General features: G+C 43.8%; 1 protein-coding gene across 1 annotated transcript in view; it reads right to left on the bottom strand.

The window, feature by feature from the left end:
- C22H12orf56 (chromosome 22 C12orf56 homolog) overlaps positions 1-19,359 on the bottom strand; it is a 45,812-nt gene that overhangs the window by 12,501 nt on the left and 13,952 nt on the right. Inside the window, exons 3-7 of the mRNA XM_076920363.1 lie at positions 16,750-16,822; positions 9,596-9,995; positions 6,780-6,853; positions 4,949-5,093; positions 756-862 (exon numbers count right to left, since the gene is read on the bottom strand). Coding sequence (XP_076776478.1) covers positions 756-862; positions 4,949-5,093; positions 6,780-6,853; positions 9,596-9,995; positions 16,750-16,822 — 799 coding nt within the window. The remainder of the gene's footprint in view (positions 1-755; positions 863-4,948; positions 5,094-6,779; positions 6,854-9,595; positions 9,996-16,749; positions 16,823-19,359) is intronic.

Genomic DNA, 19,359 nt, shown 5'->3' with positions numbered 1-19,359 from the left:
GATCAAGTCACAAGCTTGGGCAGTTTGGAATGAGTATTTTTTTTTTTTTAAAAATTTTTAGGATGATCACTAGTTTAAAATGATCTGCAATGATTTTCATTTTTAAGATTTATTTTTAATTGTGTGCGTGTGTAGGAATGCAGGTGTCACAGAGGCCACAGATGTTGGCTCCCCTTGGGGCTGGAGTTACACAGGGTTATGAGTCACCAGTTGTGGGAGCTGAGAACCAAACGTGGGTCCTCTGTAAGAGTCGTTTCTGCTCTTAGACACTGATCATGGCATGGTGGCATATCCTATGATTATAGTAACACTTGGGAAGCAGAGGTTTGAGGCCAGCCATATCTACATAGTGAGTTCTAGGCTATTCCAGATTTCAAAGCAAGAACCTATTTCAAAAGATTAAATAACAACAAAGGAATAATTTTTAAAATTTAAAAATCTATGTGAAGCGAAAGTTACAGCTCCACTAATCATTAATAGTGGATGTATTCTTGTCTAGTATCATCCATCTCTCTTTAAAACCTTAGACCAGTGCTTCTCAACCTTCCTTATGCTGTGACACTTTAATGCAGCTCCTCCTGTTGTGGTGACTTCCAGCCATTAAATTATTTCGTTGCTACTTCATAACTGTAATTTTGCTACTGTTACGGATCACAATGTGACTATCTGTTATGGGACCCCGAGGGGGTCCCAACCCACAGGTTGAGAACCACTGCCTTAGAGGGACACTATCTGATTATCTAGTTAGTACTTACATCAGCTCATCAGCCCTCTGGCTTTTGTTTTGAAGTGCACGCTTATCCCTTGACTCTGGCAAATACTCATGAAGTTTGTTCACTAGGAAGTAGAAAAGCTCACTGGTCTGTAAGGCAAGCGGGGAAGGAAAAGATGAGGGTACCAGATGTTAAAACTCCACCCACACATAGAGGAACAAAGAAAACATCTCTTCCTTAAGAAGCCATTTGTAACAGTATCTTTTAAACTAGGAGAAACGGAAAAAAAAAAAAAAAAAAAATTTTTACTCCCTGCCATCCAGGTGAGATGTCAGAGCCAGGGATGCCATTTAGGCCTGGCTCAGGCACGGATGAAGAGTATCTGGAAGACCGTGTAAGGCCTTTGGAAAGACACAAAAAGTATTGACCAACGCTAACCCAATGTACAGTGTGATAGTTATGTAATAATAGCAAGAAACGCAGCATAAACACAGACAGATACTTTTGAAGGTAGATTTCAAACAAAGATGGGCATTTCTATCTAAACAGACGCTCGGGTTGAGCAACTAACATTTCTGTGTTCCTGTTCAAGTTGACTGAGCTAAACCGTGAAAATAAGCACTGCCCACAAAAATCAGGCAAGTCGATACAAGTTTGCAATCGCGTCTCCTTTCTGGCCTTCTGTTGTCATTTTTTCTGGACCAATGATGACTAGTAACATCTGGTGCTTTCAGATAAGTTGGCATATATGGTATGGGGGTTCCCCTGGGAGGTCAGAAAAGGGCATCAAATCCCCTTGAAGCTGAAGATACAGGAGGTTGTGAGCTATCCCTTGTGAGGGCTGGGATAGGAACTCCAGTCCTCTGCAAGAGCCCTATGTTCTCCTCACCTCTCAGGCTCATGATGCTCCCTAGAAAAGCCAGGGTTTGGGGCCCATGAGAGGAGTAATTATTTAAAACAGCCGCCAGTAGAGCTGACTATCTAAGCTGCGGGCAGCTCTGCCTAGTTCAACTGCCATGTTCTATGGCCAGAGGCCACATGCATGCTGCAGTTAGAAACGGCCAGCCAGAAACACCAGCCCTGCCACTCATGAGACACCAGCGTGGGATATGGCTCTGCCAATCTTCCACGATGTCTCCACAAGGCTGGGCATAGCCAAGACCATCCCGCCATCCACATGGACTCAGTACAAAAATGAGACTCTAATGCTTAAATATTAATCAAAGGCTTTATATATTTAGTAATGCTCAATAACAATATGCCCACACAAAGAGAGTTGTTTCCCAATTAGCTAACTAAATAAAAGTTGTTACCCACGACTGCTCTCCATACCTGCACGGCTCTCCATCACTCGTACATCTCTGCTCTCCCTAGCTCTTTCTTTTCCTCTTCTTCTCCTTACTCCTCTTCCCCTCCTTACTCCTCCTCTTCCTCTCCTTACTCCTCCCACCTTAGCTCCTCCTACAGAGAGGTAATCTTTTAAATAGAAAAATTAATCCTCCCAAAAGGATTTGAGACTGTTGTCCTCCTTAGTCCCAGCTGCTGACTCTGTGTAAACAAACATGAAAGCAGACTTGGGTTGTAACAAAGACAGTGAAGGCAAACTCCCAGATCTCCATGATTTGGTGAGGAACACAGAGGAATCACGAAGGCATGGAAACACTTAACATACACATGTACATGTGTGGCCTCTACTTTCGCTCCGTCCTTTTGTGTGCCACAAACTGAATCCAAAGACCTCGTTTAGTCGAGCTAATGACATGATGCTGAAATGCCTGGTAGAATAAGATTTCAATTTAAGAAATACAGTTTCCAGGATATGGTATGTGTTGTGTTGGGCTTGAGCATGCTATGGGAGGTAAGAGGCCTGAGTTAACAGTTAAGAGTAACCCCACTGATTCTTGAGGGTAGAAACTGTCTTAATCACACTTCCGTGTCTGATACCTGTGATCGTGCCTCGAAATGATTAGGAATGTAATAAATGTTTGCTGAGTTGTCAGAATGCTATGGGCAAAGCTGGAGAACACTGTCTGATACAGCAGTCACTGGCATAAGGGCCTTTTAAACTGATTACAGTTAAAATTCCACTACCTCGTCCTTGATCACATCCAGGTGCTTAACAGTCACATGCAGGACATGTCTACTGAACTGATTGCCACAGACTATAAATAGCAGAGTCTTACAGACAGAATGGGTCCAAAAATCAAGAGGAGCAAGATGTACAGCTCTTCACTGAGGACAGTGGAGAAGAGAGAGATTGGTGGCTGGTGGCATTTGAGCTAAGCCTTGAAGGACATGCAGGCTTTTACTGAGGGGAAAAAAGGAAGATACATACTACAAAAAGCAAAAAAAACAGAGGAGCAGATGGGGTCAGACTCTCTGTTTATCCACACTCCTCTGAAGTCCTGCATTAAAGTGTGTGTGGTGTGTTCTGAATAGGCTCTGCCACTTCCCAAGCACACTGCCTTACACCGTTGTCATAAACTGACCAGCTATTCTCTCTAGCCACTCTATCAGTTTAATTAGGATAGTTGATCATCTTCATTTGCTCAAAGCTGCCCCAGCTAACCCACATCCCGGGACCTTCCTTGTCACCCACACTAAGACAGGAGGCCACTCTCATTGGGGAAACCAGCGTGGTTAGTCACCTGCATGCAGAGCACCTCATGACGGCTTGGATGCCTGTGTACTTTCAAGCTGCTCACTGGGAAGACGGCAGAGACATGTGGGCCAGTGGCCCAGCATGAATGTGGCCCTGTACATGCTCAGTGTTTCTCACCTTGGCTTCTTAATACCTTCCGACTAAGCTGCAAAGGCAGCCATTTAACTCTCCATGTGAGAGTCAAGCTGAAAGGACTTCCTGCTGTACTGGCTGGTTTTGTGTGTCAACGCGACACAAGCTGGAGTTATCGAAGAGAAAGGAGCCTCCCTTGAGGAAATGCCTCCATGAGATACAGCTGTAAGGCATTTTCTCAATTAGTGATCAAGGGTGGGAGAGCCCATTGTGGGTGGTGCCATCTCTGGGCTGGTAGTCTTGGGTTCTATAAGAAAGCAAGCTAAGTAAGCCAGGGGAAGCAAGCCAGTAAGTAACATTCCTTCATGGCCTCTGCATCAGCTCCTGCTTCCTGATCTGCTTGAGTTCCAGTCCTGACTTCCTTTGGTGATGAACAGCAATATGGAAGTGTAAGCTGAATAAACCCTTTCCTCCCCAACTTGCATCTTGGTCATGATGTTTGTGCAGGAATAGAAACCCTGACTAAGACACCTGGGGATCATGTTTTTGAAAAAATGCCAGTCCTGTGCTCAAAAGTATTTTTTTAATTTATATCTTTACTAAAGGAAAACTTCTATAGAAAAACTTGTTTAAAATCTACTTTTCCTCCACCTCACAGGTCAAGAATGTTCCCTCTGACATCAATCCTTCAACATCAACTAACCTGTGACAGTTGCTTCCTACCATGGCTTCCAATTCTTTCTATCTTTCCCCCATACACATATGTATTATTGATTATCTCATGAAATTTTAAATATTAAAACATGTAGGAAAATTTTTATCCAACAACATGACTGCTCTGGCTAGTGATCACATCCAAAGACCTAGATCTGTGTGATCCAGCTGGACTGACACACCTTTAATCCCTCTGGCTGGAATACAGACACACCCTGGTACACACCTTTAATCCCAAACAATTAAGGTGTTTGTTTGAAGGAAGCAGCCATGCTTGAAAGTGCCATCTAATTGAGGGGTGGACAAAGTGATGAATCAGAGAAAGATTTAACAGAATGAGTCAGACTCTCACAAGAACAGACAGGAAAGAGAGGCTACTTAAGAGAACAGCACTGAGAGATGGGGAGGGGGCAATTTTACAGGGACAGTTTTACAGACAGGTTACAGGTAAAGACAGAAGGAGCCAGAGAATAAAGAACCAGAATTTGCATCAGTCAGCTTGCAGAGGAGTTTGACCTAGAACAGCTAACTTGATCCAGCCAGCCAGAGTTCAAAAGAGCTAGAAAGGGTGAGCTTATTTGGCAGTAAGCCTCCCAAATGACAATTACATCTGGAAAATAAAAGTTACTTTAACAAGAAACATGACTACATTAAATATAATCACCCTTTTTAAATACAGCAACAGCATACAACTAATTCTATTAGTTTACATATTTCTCTTTCAGTTTGTGGTTAAATTTGACAACCGGACAAAACACGTTTTAAAGATCAAGAACAAAACACTCACTTTCCAGAAGAGTCTTTTCAGGATGAAGTTTCTCTGGGCTGCCACTCTAAGTTCCGTAATTAGACACAGTATCTTCCTCAAAGTATTGTCTTTAAGAAAAAGTTCAGACTTCAGCTGACAGAAGTGCTTAATTTTCTCCTCGGATCTACAGAAACACACACAAAAATCAGGTAAAATGTAAGAAACTGCAGTTTACAAATGTCACAATTATTGACAAATCTATAAAATTTTGTGACTGGTGAAATCTTTTTTTTCTCTCCCTTGATTTTTTTTTTTAAAGATTTTATGTAGTTTATTCATATGAGTACACGGTCACTGTCTTCAGACACACCAGAAGAGGGCGCCAGATCCCATTACAGATGGTTGTGAGCCACCATGTGGTTGCTGGGAATTGAACTCAGAATCTCTGGAAGAGCAGTCAGTGCTCTTAACCACTGAACAATCTCTCTGGCCCCTTTCCCTTGGTTTTTTGAGACAGGGTTTCCCTGTGTGGTTCTAGCTGTCCTGGCACTCACTCTGTAGACCAGTCTGGCCTCAGAGATCCACTTGCCTCTGCCGCCTGAATTTAATCCTGGTATCAAAGGCGTGTGCCACCACCTTCCAGCTGTAACTGGTAGGATTTTAACTGAACTTCCTATTCCTAGCCTTACCACTGACAAGCAGTGAGGCCCCGCACCCCACAAAATAACTGTCTGTCGATCACTCCCTACTCACTGTTCACCCATGGGGGCGCACAGCACAAAGGGCAGAACACCAAGCTAACTCGTGCTTCCTGTTGCAAACAGACTTTCCAGAAAAAAAAAAAAAAAAGGTCTTCCACCATGGAAAGCAAAATAATAAACATGTGTGTGTGTGTGTTTTGCGAAACAAAAATCGTTCTCATCAGAGGGCACCTGGAGATGACTCAGCAGGTTGAAGGACTGTGGTGGAGGTAGACAATCTGTTCAGTCTTGAGGCTCCATGCGATGAAGGAGAGAACTGACTCTTGAATGTTGTCCTCTACCCTTCACATACATGGCAGGGCATGTAGTAGGGTGTGAATGCAGCACACAAACACACACGCGCGCATGCATATACACACACACACACACACACACACACAACAAATGAAATCTTTTAAGAGATTGAGCTCACCTGGCACTGTGCTCAGAAATTGAAATGTGTACTAGCGACAAGCGGTGCTCGCTGCGACAAGCTCCAGACTGAGGGCTTTTCAGAGACTTGTTACTCACTGTGGTGGCTTGAATACGCTTGCCCCATATTCAAGTGGCACTATTAGGAGATATGGCTTTGTGGGAGGAAGTGTGTCACTGTGGAGGTGGGCTTTGAGACCCTCCTCCTAGCTGTCTGGAAGACAGTCTCTCCTGGTTGTCTTCCGATTGCGATGTAACACTCTTGGCATCTCCAGCGTCATGTCTACTTGCCTGGATGCTACCGTGCTTTCCCCCTTGATGATAATGGACTGACTCTCTGAAACCGTAAGCCAGCTCTAGTTAAATGTGGTCCTCCGTAAAAGTTGCCTTGGTCGTGGTGTCTGTTCACAGCAATGAAACCCTAACTGAGACAAGGCATGTGCCCCAAATCCTTCTAAAGTTCACCATGTTTATTTCCATGGGGAAGGAGCACACACCCATTCTCCGAGTTTCACTTACTTCTTTCCTCTGCCTCTCAACTTGTCTCCATGAATACTTGTGTTTGCAGATCTAAAACTTATGGCAGATGCTGAGATAGGCCTATGAATATGGCAGCCAACCACAGACACACACACACCTCACAGATCTGGAAGTGCTGAGAGAAATCTCTAATGAGTATCCCACACGTCCAGCCTTACCTGTATGGCTTCGGATTCCCAGTGACATGACTGTGCTCACTAGCACACAGAGGATCTTGTAAAAGAGTGGCTCTCTGAAAGAGGAGAAGAGGGGGACTGTCGGAATTTTTGTCTACAAAAGACAGTCTCTGCTTCTGCTCAATGTCAGATGTCCAAGCTTGAATCCCTATAGTCTCCTTTGTGCTTTACCTTCATAAAGTCAGTCTAGAATGTGATAACTTCACAAGGAAATTATTTCATGATTTGATCTTTATAAGTTTTAAATACAACAATCATTCACTGTAAAAAAAAAAAATCATGTTCGATTTTCCTGCACACCCACTCAGATTGGAACAACACAAACTGCCACAGACTTTGCTCAACGATGACGTACAAATTCTGTTTTTTGTCATTACTGTTGTTGTTTTGAGACAGGGTCTCACTTCGTAGCTCTTGCTTGGAACTTGCTATGTAGACCAGGCTGAACTCAAACCTCCGAAGGATCCACCTGCCCTAGGCCTCCCGAATGCTGGGATTAAAGGCACATGCTACAGAGCCTGGCCAAATTCTGTATTTTTAAAATGATTTACCAAGTTTGACAGTAAATGCATAAAGTGAAATACAGACATTCAGTGTCCCCTTTCCTGTCTATATTCCATCCATAGCGGCCATTGGCATTTTGGATTTATCCTTCTAGATAATATAAAGGCATTAATTATAACATATACACTTATAGTGTTTATATATTGGGACATTTATTATAATATGGATTTAATACTAGTTAAATCATACTACATATATTAATCTGAAAGGACTTTTTTTATTTACAATATACTAAATTGATTTTCTGTGTATATAGATTTACAATAATTTTTCAAGGATTATTCTGTATCCCTGGCATATATAATACTTTGTTTTGTTTTAAGCTGATTTTTATAGTCCCAGTGCCTCTTCTAATTCTTTTTTTTTTTTAAGATTTATTTATTTCATGTATGTGGGTATACTGTCACTATCTTCAGAAACACCAGAAGAGGGCATCAGATCCCCTTACAGATGGCTGTGAGCCACCATGTGGTTCCAGGGAATTGAACTCAGGACCTCTGGAAGAGCAATAGGTGCTCTTAACCACTGAGTCATCTCTCCAGCCTCCTACAATATTTTGTTAACTATTCCCTTATTAATGGGGTTAATTCTTCTTTTAATCGTTAGTATTAACCTTTCCCACTTATTCTGTTCTTTAATGTGTCTGGATGTTTTGTCTATTACACGTATCTGTTCATAGTGTGCATGCCTGGTGCCAGGTGAGGCCAGAAGAGGGTGGTAGTTCCCTTAAAACTGGAGTAACAGAAAATTGTGAGCCACCACAGGCCTGCTAGGAATTGAGCCTAGGTCCTCAGGAAGACCAACCAAAGCTCTTATCCACTGAGCCATCTCTCCAGCTCCTCCTACTTAGTCCTTAAGACAGATAGTACTGGAACCAGAGAGATGGCTCAGTGCTCTTCCACCCACACAGCAACTCTTAGCCATCTGTAACTCCAGTTCCAGGGAACCCAATGTTGCAGGACCTTTCTTGCCCATTGTATTTTCAGTGTAGCTTTGTGATTGGGCAGTAGAAGATGTAGGTGGAGCTAGGAATTGGAAAGAGGAAGGAAGGAGAAAGAAGAGAAGGAGGAGGAGGAGAGGAAAGATGGCAGGAGATGTTACCCTCGTGTCTCTAGTGCGTATTCATATCAAGGTTAGGAAACTGGGTTTACAATTCTAATTGTGTGGGCCTCTTGTGTATTGAGCATTTGCTGACATAGAAATCCATTGGGTAATCTTTAAGCATTAAGAGTCTTCATTCTACCGGGTACCACAAGCATGATGGATATTGTCTGAGGTTGACCCAAGCATTATGATGGTGGCAGAGTTGGCCCAAGAGCCATGATTAGAGTCATAGACTCCACAGAGCTGCCTGGCAGTGACAGCAGCCACACTAACATCCCATGGAGGCAGGGCCAGCGTTCCTGGGCTGGCGCCTCTGATGCTGTTAGTGTGGGAACATGGAGCAGGAACATGGCGTCGGCCAGGGAGCTAGCCAGACCACACTGCTGCTTTCTCCAATACCTCCCGCTACAACCTAACACCCTATTTTGGCCTTCAGAAGCAATGCACACATGACACACATACATACATGCACACAAAACACTTGAGCACACAGGAGAAGAAGAAAGAAAAAAAATGGGGAGGGCGGGTGGGAGGAAGGAAGGAAGGAAGGAATGAAGGAAGGAGAAAGAAAAAGGGAAATAGAGACTTAGACAGAAAAAAGCCTAGGTTCCTCCTCTTTTCCCTAACACAGTTTTCTTCTTTCTTCCTTTCTTTTGTTCGTGTATATGACCATCTCACCTACATATATGTATGTATACCACATACATGCCTAGTTCCCAAAGAGGCCAGAAAAGGACATCAAATGCCCTTGAACTGAGGCTACAGATGGTTGTGAGACAGCAAGTGAGTGGTGGGAATCAAACCCAGGCCCTCTGCAAGAACAGCAGAAAAGCAGTGGTCTACACCACCCACTCTCCAACTCTCCAGTCCCCAAGACACTATTCACTAATAAGCGTTTCTCCTTGTTGCAAACACCTGGATAAAATATGCCCTTAACTTGCCTGGTGCATTCCTATCTCTCACAACCATTACTAAATTCTGAGGCTCAGTCCCCGAAATGGAGTGAGAGAACAGGAAAGCACGTCTGCCCTTAAAAATAAAACAAAACAACGACAACAAACCAAACCGAACAAACAAAAAACCCTGGCGCGAACACGCCGAGGTCAAGGCTGGCTTCCTCGGTCACTTACTATAATGTAGTTGTTCCACGAGCTCTTTAGGTGCAGAAATATCGATGAGGTTGCGGAAATGATGTACAGATGAAGTTCCGACTCCTCCTTCTCTGGGGTCTCACGGCTGCGCAAAGGAGAGGCTGGGAGAGAACTTCCTAAGCCAAACTCACTTTTGTTCCCATCAAACCTGAAAGAACCTTCTCTTGGGGAGTCTCTGGGATCTGGAAGCTCCTGGGGTTCTTTTGTGTTTGGTGCAAGAGACAAGGAGCAGGCAGGTATGCCAGTAGCTGCCACAGACGGACAGCTAGAGAGAGTGGGTAAAGGCCGAGAGGCACCTCGGCCTGCAGGGGACAGTTCCGTGGGGTCTGAAGGATGAAGAGTTGGGTCCTTGAATAGAGCGTTGCTCTCCTGATGGGACCTGTGGGTAGAAATGAGTATAAAATGCAGTACTGAGAACTTAACAGCGAGGAACCAAGAGAATCTAGCCACTGGTTTCAGCAAGTCAGGACTCAGAAAGCCGCTAACATCATGTAAATAGAACGCTAGTTCTGAGAAGGGAGTGACCAGATCCCACTTTCTGTTATGCTTTGAATCTCTAGTGTCTTTTAAAGTTTTTTTTTTTTTTTTTCCCATGAGACTTGGGCGGAGACGCGTGGGACAGAGCGGGATTCGAACAGGGGGAGAAAGAGAGAGAGAGAGAGAGAGAGAGAGAGAGAGAGAGCCCGCGCCCTCTGCAGGCAGCCGCCTTAGCCGCTGCGCCACCTCCGGTTCGCTCTTTTAAAGTGTTTAGTTCCCAACTATGCACCATTTTGAAGGCTATAGAGTCTTCTGGCCATGGGATATGGATAGTAGACACAGGTCACAGAGGTAGGCCTTTAAAAGCCATAGCTGGCCCTCGTCTGGCCGCCTTTCATGTTTCCTGGTCCACCACAGTGTGAACAGCCACCAAAACGTACTACCACCACCAAAGCCTGAGCCCTTTTGCCGTGCCTTTCCCTCTGTGGTTGGCCACAACTTCTAAAACTATGAGCCATAATAAACCCTGTCTTCCTTAGGTCGTTTCTGCCAAGTATTTCGTCATGACAATGGAAAGGGTAACTATTACCACTTATTCACAGAAGCGGGGCGTGGCTGTCTCTTGCCATATTCTTCTTTCAGAGATAAAACCCTACCAATGTCATACAAAGAATCACCTTTTTAGATCTGGGGTTTTGTCATTGTTTTGGATTTTGTGACGGAGTCTCCCTATGTAGCCGTGGTTGGCTTGGAGCTTGCTATGTAGACCAGGCTAACCTTGAACTTAAAGGGGATCCACAAGCCTCTGCACTACCACATCCTACAAAGGCATTTTTTTTTTTTTTTTTTTATGATGGACACTTTGCGACTTCTTGGAGTCCCAATACTTTCACTGAAAGGACTTTGCTTGTTTGTTTCTGTTTTTCAAGATGGCGTTTCTCTGTGTAGTCATGGCTGTCCTGGAACTCATTCTCTAGACCAGGCTGGCCTTGAACTCAGAGATTTACTTGCCTCTGCCTCCTGAGTTTAATTCTGGGATTAAAGGTGTGTGCTACCTAGCACTAATAGTTAATTTTTTCTAATATTTAATATTTTAATATATATGTGCATAGGTGGTTTGTCTGCCTGTCTATGCACCACCTATGTGCCTAGTGTAAGACAGGAGACATCAGATCCTTTAGAACTGGAGTTCCAGACAGTTCTGAGCTGCCATGTGGGTGCTGGGATTGGAACCTGGGTCCTCCGCAAGAGCAGCCAGTGCTCTCAAATGCTGAGCCATCTCTCTAGTCCATTTCTGAAGTTAGTTTTAAACGAACAGAATGCATTCTTATCAGTATAGTACTATTGACTGTTCTGGGTTCCAATCGCCAGCTCCTTCTCCACACCTTAAAGTCAGTGGCTACAACTGAAATGTTACTTGTTTAAAATCTAGGCAGCAGCCATTTTAACTCAATAGTAGCATCCATATGGAAGTTACGAAACTGTCACAAAGCACTTTCCCTTGCACGGCTGTAGATACTCAAGGCTGTGTACAAGGGGTTGAGTTTCAGGGTTTAAACAGCTGCCGAGAACAATGCTATGAGGAAGGCAAACACTGCCTTTGTCCTCAGAGGAGACCTGGCATTCACATAGTGACTGGATTCCAATGATCACTGAATCTCTGTCTTCTGATTTTAGGTACTCAGCATGTTGATTACTGCAATCCTATGGAAATTCAGTATAAATTAAAGGGGAAAAAAAAAACCTATCCTTCTCCAAGATGCTTGCCATTACTGGGAACACTTAGAATAAATAAAAAGGACGTTATGTTTGTCAAGAAGAAAGGGCGGTGAGGTGTTAATGCTTTCCACTGTCACTATTTCTATTTCAAAAGATCTATGTTTTTACCTGTATATGTGCACGTATGTGTGGGTACTCATGCATGCCCTAAGGTGGTACCAGAACCACAGGCAGCTGTGGGCCACCCAACACTGATGCTGGGAACCAAACTCTGGTTCACTGAAAGAGCAGCAAGCCTCCTCACTCACAGAGCCATTTCTTCAGCCCCTCTATCATTACTTATTTCAGTGATTTCTGTCCTATCGACATTTTCCTGCTTTCTTGCTTTGTAATGTTTGTTCGGTTAAAGGAGGATTTGCTCACCACGGAGCCTCAGAAAAGAAGCAAGTGTGGACAATAGCAAGAAGGCAGAACATCTCCATGCTCACAGGGTTTGTGCTCTGAAAGTTCAAGTCGCCCCACGTTCGTCAGACACTACAGTCTCACATCACCTGAGATCATGTGTCACACTTCATACTTTCTGAATTTAGAGAGAACATGGGGCTTTTAAACATGTGAAGCACATGTTGTAACTCCCGTGACTTCAGCTTGCAGACATGACAGACTTGTTCAAGTGGCATCTCTAGAAATGGCATCTAGGAGGGCAGGTGTTCGAAAGCAAGAGGCTACTGCCCTAAACCAACCATTAACAAATGATAGAGAAACAAACAAACCCTGACTCCCAGTTTATAGAACTCTTATCTCAGTCAGACAATAATCCTCCTTAAAAAAAAAAAAAGCTGAGGAGGTGGAGATGGTTCAGAAGCAAGAATGCTTGATGAACAAGCCTGAGACCTGAGTTAAAACCCACAGAACGTCATGAGGTATGCTATGTTTATACAAAGATAAGGAGAGAAGGAATATGTTTTGGTGGATGTGCAGTCAGGTGTGCAGAAAGGGGGTGCCTTCGAGGGCCCATGCTGAGGCATCCCTTCCCCTTGAGGGGCCAGCCTTATAGTATAGCCTTATAGTATAGAATAGAGTTTATTCAGAGCATGGGGAGGGGAGTTGAGAGGATAGTAGAGACAGAGAAAGGCAGAGAGAGAGAGGGAAAAGGAAAGAGAGAGAAAGAGAAAGGGAGGTAGGGAGAGAGAGGAGAGGAGTAGAGGCCACCCATGAGCACGTGGAGAGAAGGGGGTGGGGAATGGGAAAAGAGGAGGGAGAGGCTAGAGGACAGAGCAGGAGCAAGAGAAAGAGAGGAGGGGGCAAGCAGCCCCTTTTATAGTGAGTCAGGCACACCTGGTTGTTGCCAGGCAACTGTGGGGTGAAGCTAACACAAAATGCTAACAAGGTGGGGAGCAGAGACAAGTAGACCCCCAGAATTTCAGGATGTCAGGGACAGAGGCATGAGGATCTCCGGAAGGTTAGAAGGTTGGAGGCAAAGACAGGAGGATCCCCAGAACCTCAGGAGATAGAGGACAGAGTCAGGATAGAAGACCCCTGAAGCTTGCTGGTCGCCAGCTGAGCTCCTTAAGTGAGAGACCCTGACTTAGAGGAGTGAGATGGAAAGTGACAGAGCAGAGTATCTGACAGCATCCTCTGGCTCCACGAATCCCAAGACACACCCCCCATAGAGATATGCTCACTCATACACGCAAGTGAGTTTTTAACAGTGAAATGCCTCCCTGTAAGCTCTGTGGAATACATGGACCGGTCCACTAATGAAGTCGCCCTAAGGAGAGAGAAACCTGAGTACTAATCTCATCATCAGAGACCACCATGAGTCTGTTTTCCATCCCTCCAGTGCTTGCTTACGCCTGTTGTTTATTTACTATCCTGAAAAGTAATCTCATTTATGCGTCCGATGTCCCAAAGGCAGCAGCGGCTTCCTTCTTCCAACCCACAGCCTCACATCTGAGAGACTCTGCCAAGATCTGCCGGTGCCCATCCCGTGGCCATGGCCGTGACTATGGCCCTCTAATTAGTGTGCATCCCACCCTCCATCCTGCCTGCCTTTTGTTTAGGCTTCTGATGTTTAATTTAGGAGATGACACTTCGAGAATGCTCTCGGAGAAGAGACTCAACACGGCCCCCACGCCTTTTATTTAGAAACTCCTCCTCGATGGCACTTGTGGAACACACAAGCTACAGTGTTCTCAGAGACTCTGGCCCCCTGGCTGCTGAGTATTTTTTAATGGCAAGTTATCTGTTCCGGTGGGACTGTCATCAATCCCACTTCTCTGGGATTTTTAAAATTTTAACGGGAGACGTGAACAGTCCCATGTTCAGGAGCTGTAAACTGTGAATTTCCAACTCTGCTGCCCTGTGAAGGCTATGGGATTCAGTAGGAGAAAATGAAGCTGACAGACAAACATCAGAGCAGACAGAGTGCTGTGCCCCACACACAGGGAGCCACCAATACCAAACCCCAGCTTTCTCCTCTGATGTACTCTCCTGGCCTTCGTGAACACACACACACACATACACACACACACACACACATACACATACACAGACACACACACACACACACACACACACACACACACACACACAAAGTAAATAATAAAGTAAGCCTTAAAAAACAAACAAAACAAAACAAAATAAAATAAAAGCTTTCCAAAGGATGAGACCAATTTTATCTTCCTGTTCTATTTCAAGGCCACTCAAGACTGCTTATTTCCTATAGTACTTTTCTTCTCTGCTGCTGTTATAAATATGATCAAAAGTGACTAAGAAATGGAAAGGAGTTATTTGGTTCATAAGTCAAGGTAACAAGCCTGTGGTGGTTTGAGTAAGAACCGGCCCCCACAGACTCATGTGTTTGAATGCTTGGCCCATGGGGAGTGGCACTGTTAGGAGGTGTGGCCTTGCTGGAGGGTGTGTGGCTTTGTTGGAGGAGGTGTGGCCTTGTTGGAAGATGGACATCACTGTGGGGGTGGGCTTTGAGGTCTCCTATGTTCAAGCTATGCCCAGTGTGGCACACAGTCTCTTTCTGCTGCCTCAAGATGTAGAACTCTTAGCTCCTTCTCCAGCACCATGTCTGCCTGGATGCTGCCATGCTTCCCGCCATGATGAAACTGTAAGCCAGCCCTAACTGAATGTTTTCTATTATAAGAGCTGCCTTGGTTATGGTGTCTCTTCACAGCATTGGAAACCCTAAGACTCTGGGTATATCAAGTTGAGGATCAAAATGAGCCGCAACACAGCCCTCTTTATATGCTCCACGTATCACCTGCCTCAGTCTTCACATCCCAGTCTCCTTGATGGCCAAATCTCCTTGTGAACTATCTCTTACCAACTGTCACCTGGAATCTTGATCTCTCCCACAAATAAATTTAATCTTCCCCACTTTAAATCTCTCAGAGCTGGGCAGAGGTGGCACACACCTTTAGTCCCAGTACTGGAAGGCAGAGGCAGAAAGATCAGAAAGAAGTGAGTTCGAGGCCAGGTTGTTCTACAGAGTGAGTTCCAGACAGCCAGGGCTATGCAGAGAAACCCTGCCTCAAAAACTAAAACAAAAACAAACAAAACAAACAAACAAACAAAAAAAAAAACAACAACAAAACAAATCACCTCTTAGACAAATTGCTTCAACTCATTTCGGGCACCTAGTATATTTACCACTACACAAGTCCAGGCAAATGTTATAGCCTCCTTAGGCTTCTCAAGGACTTGAATCATGCCTTACTCACTTGTAAATCCATTATAAGGCTTGGGGCTGGTCCATTTGGAGGAAGGTTTGCCTCAAATGCTCAAAACCCTGAGTTTGATTCTCAGCACCTCGGCATTTAAAAATTTAAAAAAAAAAAAAAAAAGTGTGATGGCTTGGGCCTGGAAGTCACACATTAGTGAGTGAAGATGGGAGATCAGGAGTTCAAGGCCATCCTTAGCTACATAGTGAGTTAGTTAGAGGCCTGCCTTGACTGTTTAAGACCCCATCCCAAAAAGAAAAAAACAAACCAACCAAACAAAAAATGTTAAAAGTTCCAACATTTTGCTCTACACAGAGTTCACTGTCAATAAGTTTTTGTTTGTTTGTTTGATTGATTGATTGTTTGTTTGTTTGAAACAGGGTTTCTCTGTGTAGCCCTGGCTGTCCTGTAACTTTTTATGTAGACCAGGCTGGCCCCAAACTCACAGAGATCTGACTACCTCTGCCTCTGGAGTACTGGTATTAAAGGCATATGCCACCAACACCCACCCAATAATTAATTTTAGTTCAATTTTAATCAACTATTCATTTACATTGTGACATTGAATTATTCCATAAAAATGAAAACATAAATCACATTGTGTTACTTTAGCTACCTGGATTTTAATTTGGGAAAAAAAATTTCAAAATACTTTTTTTTCCCGCCAGGCAGTGGTGGTGCATGCCTTTAATCCCAGCACTTGGGAGGCAGAGGCAGGTGAATTTCTGAGTTTGATCCCAGCCTGGTCTACAGAGTAAATTCCAGGACAGCCAGGGCTACACAGAGAAACCCTGTCTCAAAAAAACAAAATAAATAAATAAATAAAATAAATAAATAAATAAATAAATAAATACTTTTTTTCATTGCTGTATATAAGAGATGCACAGAACAAATCTAAAGCAAGTGGTAGAAAAGCTGATTTAGAAAAAACAAAATGAGGGCTAGAGAGATGGCTTAGCAGGTAAAGGTCCTGACCACCAAGGCTGATGGCCTGACTTTGATCCCCAGAACCCACATGGTAGGTGAGAACCTACTCTTGCAAGCTATCTCTAAGCTCCACATGCACACGGTTACACTGTTGCACACACTGTTACGCTGTTGCATTCGTGCAGTGAGCACACCACACATACAATGTATATAAATGTATTTTTAAAAACCAGCAACATAAAATAAGTTTTGATCAGCAAGTTAAAATAATCTTACCTGAGAGAGGATTCATTCAGACTCCTAGAAATTTTTCTTCTCCAAAAGGTAGGGCCATTATTCTCTTGCTTGACTTTAAAACAACAACAACAAAATAATAATAATAATAATAATAATAATAATAATAATAATAATAATAATAATGTGGTCATTAATTAAATAATCCGAGTCTGTGAAGACCTCATGTTCTTAGAGGGTAGTGACACAAAAACCCTAGGGCCAATGTCACTCTATGTTGGCCTGAAGTCTTCATTTGCAAGGGGACAAGGAGAAGGCACCTCTTCCCCAGGCTTGAGTAAGGCTCAGCCTGCTTCTGTAGTTGGTGGAATGCCTCATCTCCTAGACACCTGGTACTAGAGTCTGTGGGTAAAGGGAAAAATAACAAAGCCTGAAGGGATTCCGTTATGTAGGGCAAATGGCTTAGACACTGTGGTCAGCTAGCCCAGGGGATTTCAGATGGGACACTCTTAATGCTACCCAGCTGAGAACATTTGTCAGCAGACTGAGAGATGGCTCAGGCAGTCAAGTACTCGACACACAAGAACCTGGGATCAGATTCCCAGTGTCCATGTAAAAGTTGGGGCTAGAGGCATGTGTCTGTGACTCTAAAACTGGGGTAGGGGTTAGGAGGAGGATCCTTGGAACGTACTGGCCAGCCAACTTAGCTGTACCATGAGCTCCAGGTTCAGTGAGAGATCGTGTCTCAAAATGTTGTGTGAGAGCAGCCATGGAAGACACATGAATAGATCTCTAGCCTCAGGATGTACAAGTACACATGCATGCACCCACAAAAACACGTGCATATAACACATACATAGACTTGTACAAAAGTCTCACACACACATACATGCACACACATACCACACACACACAGGACACTTTTTAGAAGACACTATGTGATAATTAGTTTTGACTGTCAACTTGACACAGTATAGAATCATCTGGAAGAAAATCTGAATGAGGGGCTTTCTAGACCAGGCTGGCCTGTGAGAATATCTGTGGGAAATCATCTTGATACATCAACCGATGAAGGAAAATGTTCCCATTGTTGGCAGGTTGTTCCCTGGGTTTAGGTCCTTAACTTAAGAAAGAAAAAAAAAAGTAATCCAGGCATAGGCATGCAGTCATTCATCTTCTCTCTGCCCTTGCCTGTGAATATAACTACCTGCTTCAGGTTCCTGCCTTTACTTTCCTACCATGAGGGGCTGTAACCTAGAACTATAAGACAATAAGCCCTCTTTCCCCCTAAGCTGTTTTCTGTCATTTTATATTATCACAGAAACAGAAATGAAACCAGACTACAGAACAAATCTCCTTTCTCTATTGCAAGAGATTTTATACTGGAAAAAAAAAATCCTCTTCCTGTGAAGATGTTCAGGTTGAATTACATAAATACTTCCTGTCAAACCTGAGAGACTCCCTGATGCCTTTACTTTTAGATCCCGCCCCACTCCCCTGCATCATTAGCTTTAGGAAATGTTCTAGGTTTTAACTTACATGTAAGTGTGTGTATGTGTGTGTGTGTGTGTGCATCTTTGTACAAATACAGATTGTGGTGGTTTGAATACACTTGGCCCAGGGAGTGGCACTATTAGGAGGTGTAGCCTTGTTGGAGTGGGTGTGGCCTTGTTGGAGTAGGTGTGGCCTTATTGGAGGAAGTGCATCACTGTGGGGTTAGGCTTTGAGGCTTAAGCTCCATCCAATTTGGGTAGAGTCTTCTGGCTGCCTTTGGATCAAGATGTAGAACTCTTGGCTTCTCCAGCACCAAGTCTGCCTGCACAATGCCATGCTTCCCACCAAGATGATAATGGACTGACTCTCTGAACCTGTAAGCCAGCTCCAATTAAATGTTGTCCTTTATAAGAGTTGCCTTGGTCATGGTGTCTCTTCATAGTAATAAAACCATAAGATACAGATTCATACAAATCTTTGGTTCCATTTCTATCATTTTTGTTCTTGTTTCTGTACATAGCCTTGCTGGCCTGGAACTTATTACGTAGACCAGGCTGACCTTGAACTTGTATTGATCATCCTTCCTCTAGTTGCTGCCTCCTCAGTGCTTACAGATAGGTGCTGCTTGCTGGCTGTGCGAACTTCCTTCTTATTTGTTGTTGTGTTGTTTTCTTTGCTTTTGTTTTTTGGGACAGTTTTCTGTAGCAGAGAGTGCCTCACACTCACTATGCACATGATGGTAACCTTTAATTCCTGATCCCCCTGCCTCTACCTCCCAGGTGGAGGGATGACAAGCATGTCCCGCCACATCTTCTCCTTTCATTCCATTTCATTTCATTATATACCATTCCGCTTTGGGGATTAGCCTGGTTTTCTTTAAATCTCTAAAGTGTCCTCTGTGGTTTTAGCACTGTGTAACCAACCACTCGTCACATGAAGCTGTTCAAACCCAAACTGAAATTCAGTTACTCAACAGCACTCCTGGTCTATGGTTAAATGTGTCAGCGTTGGACATAAGTCAATCAGTTATAAAACACATCCGTGACTGAAGTAAGTTTTCGTACTGACAGTGTTCTAGAATGAACCTGAAACTAAGTAATTCGTGGTCCAATCTAGCCCAGAGCTTCGAAAGTTTCTCGTCACCACTGGTTTTGTTTC

The sequence above is a fragment of the Arvicanthis niloticus genome, chromosome 22 (assembly GCF_011762505.2).
Source record: "Arvicanthis niloticus isolate mArvNil1 chromosome 22, mArvNil1.pat.X, whole genome shotgun sequence".
In the NCBI taxonomy this organism is placed as follows: domain Eukaryota; kingdom Metazoa; phylum Chordata; class Mammalia; order Rodentia; family Muridae; genus Arvicanthis; species Arvicanthis niloticus.
The sequence above is the reverse complement of the archived record's forward strand: the minus strand, read 5'-3'. Positions and strand labels throughout refer to the sequence as shown.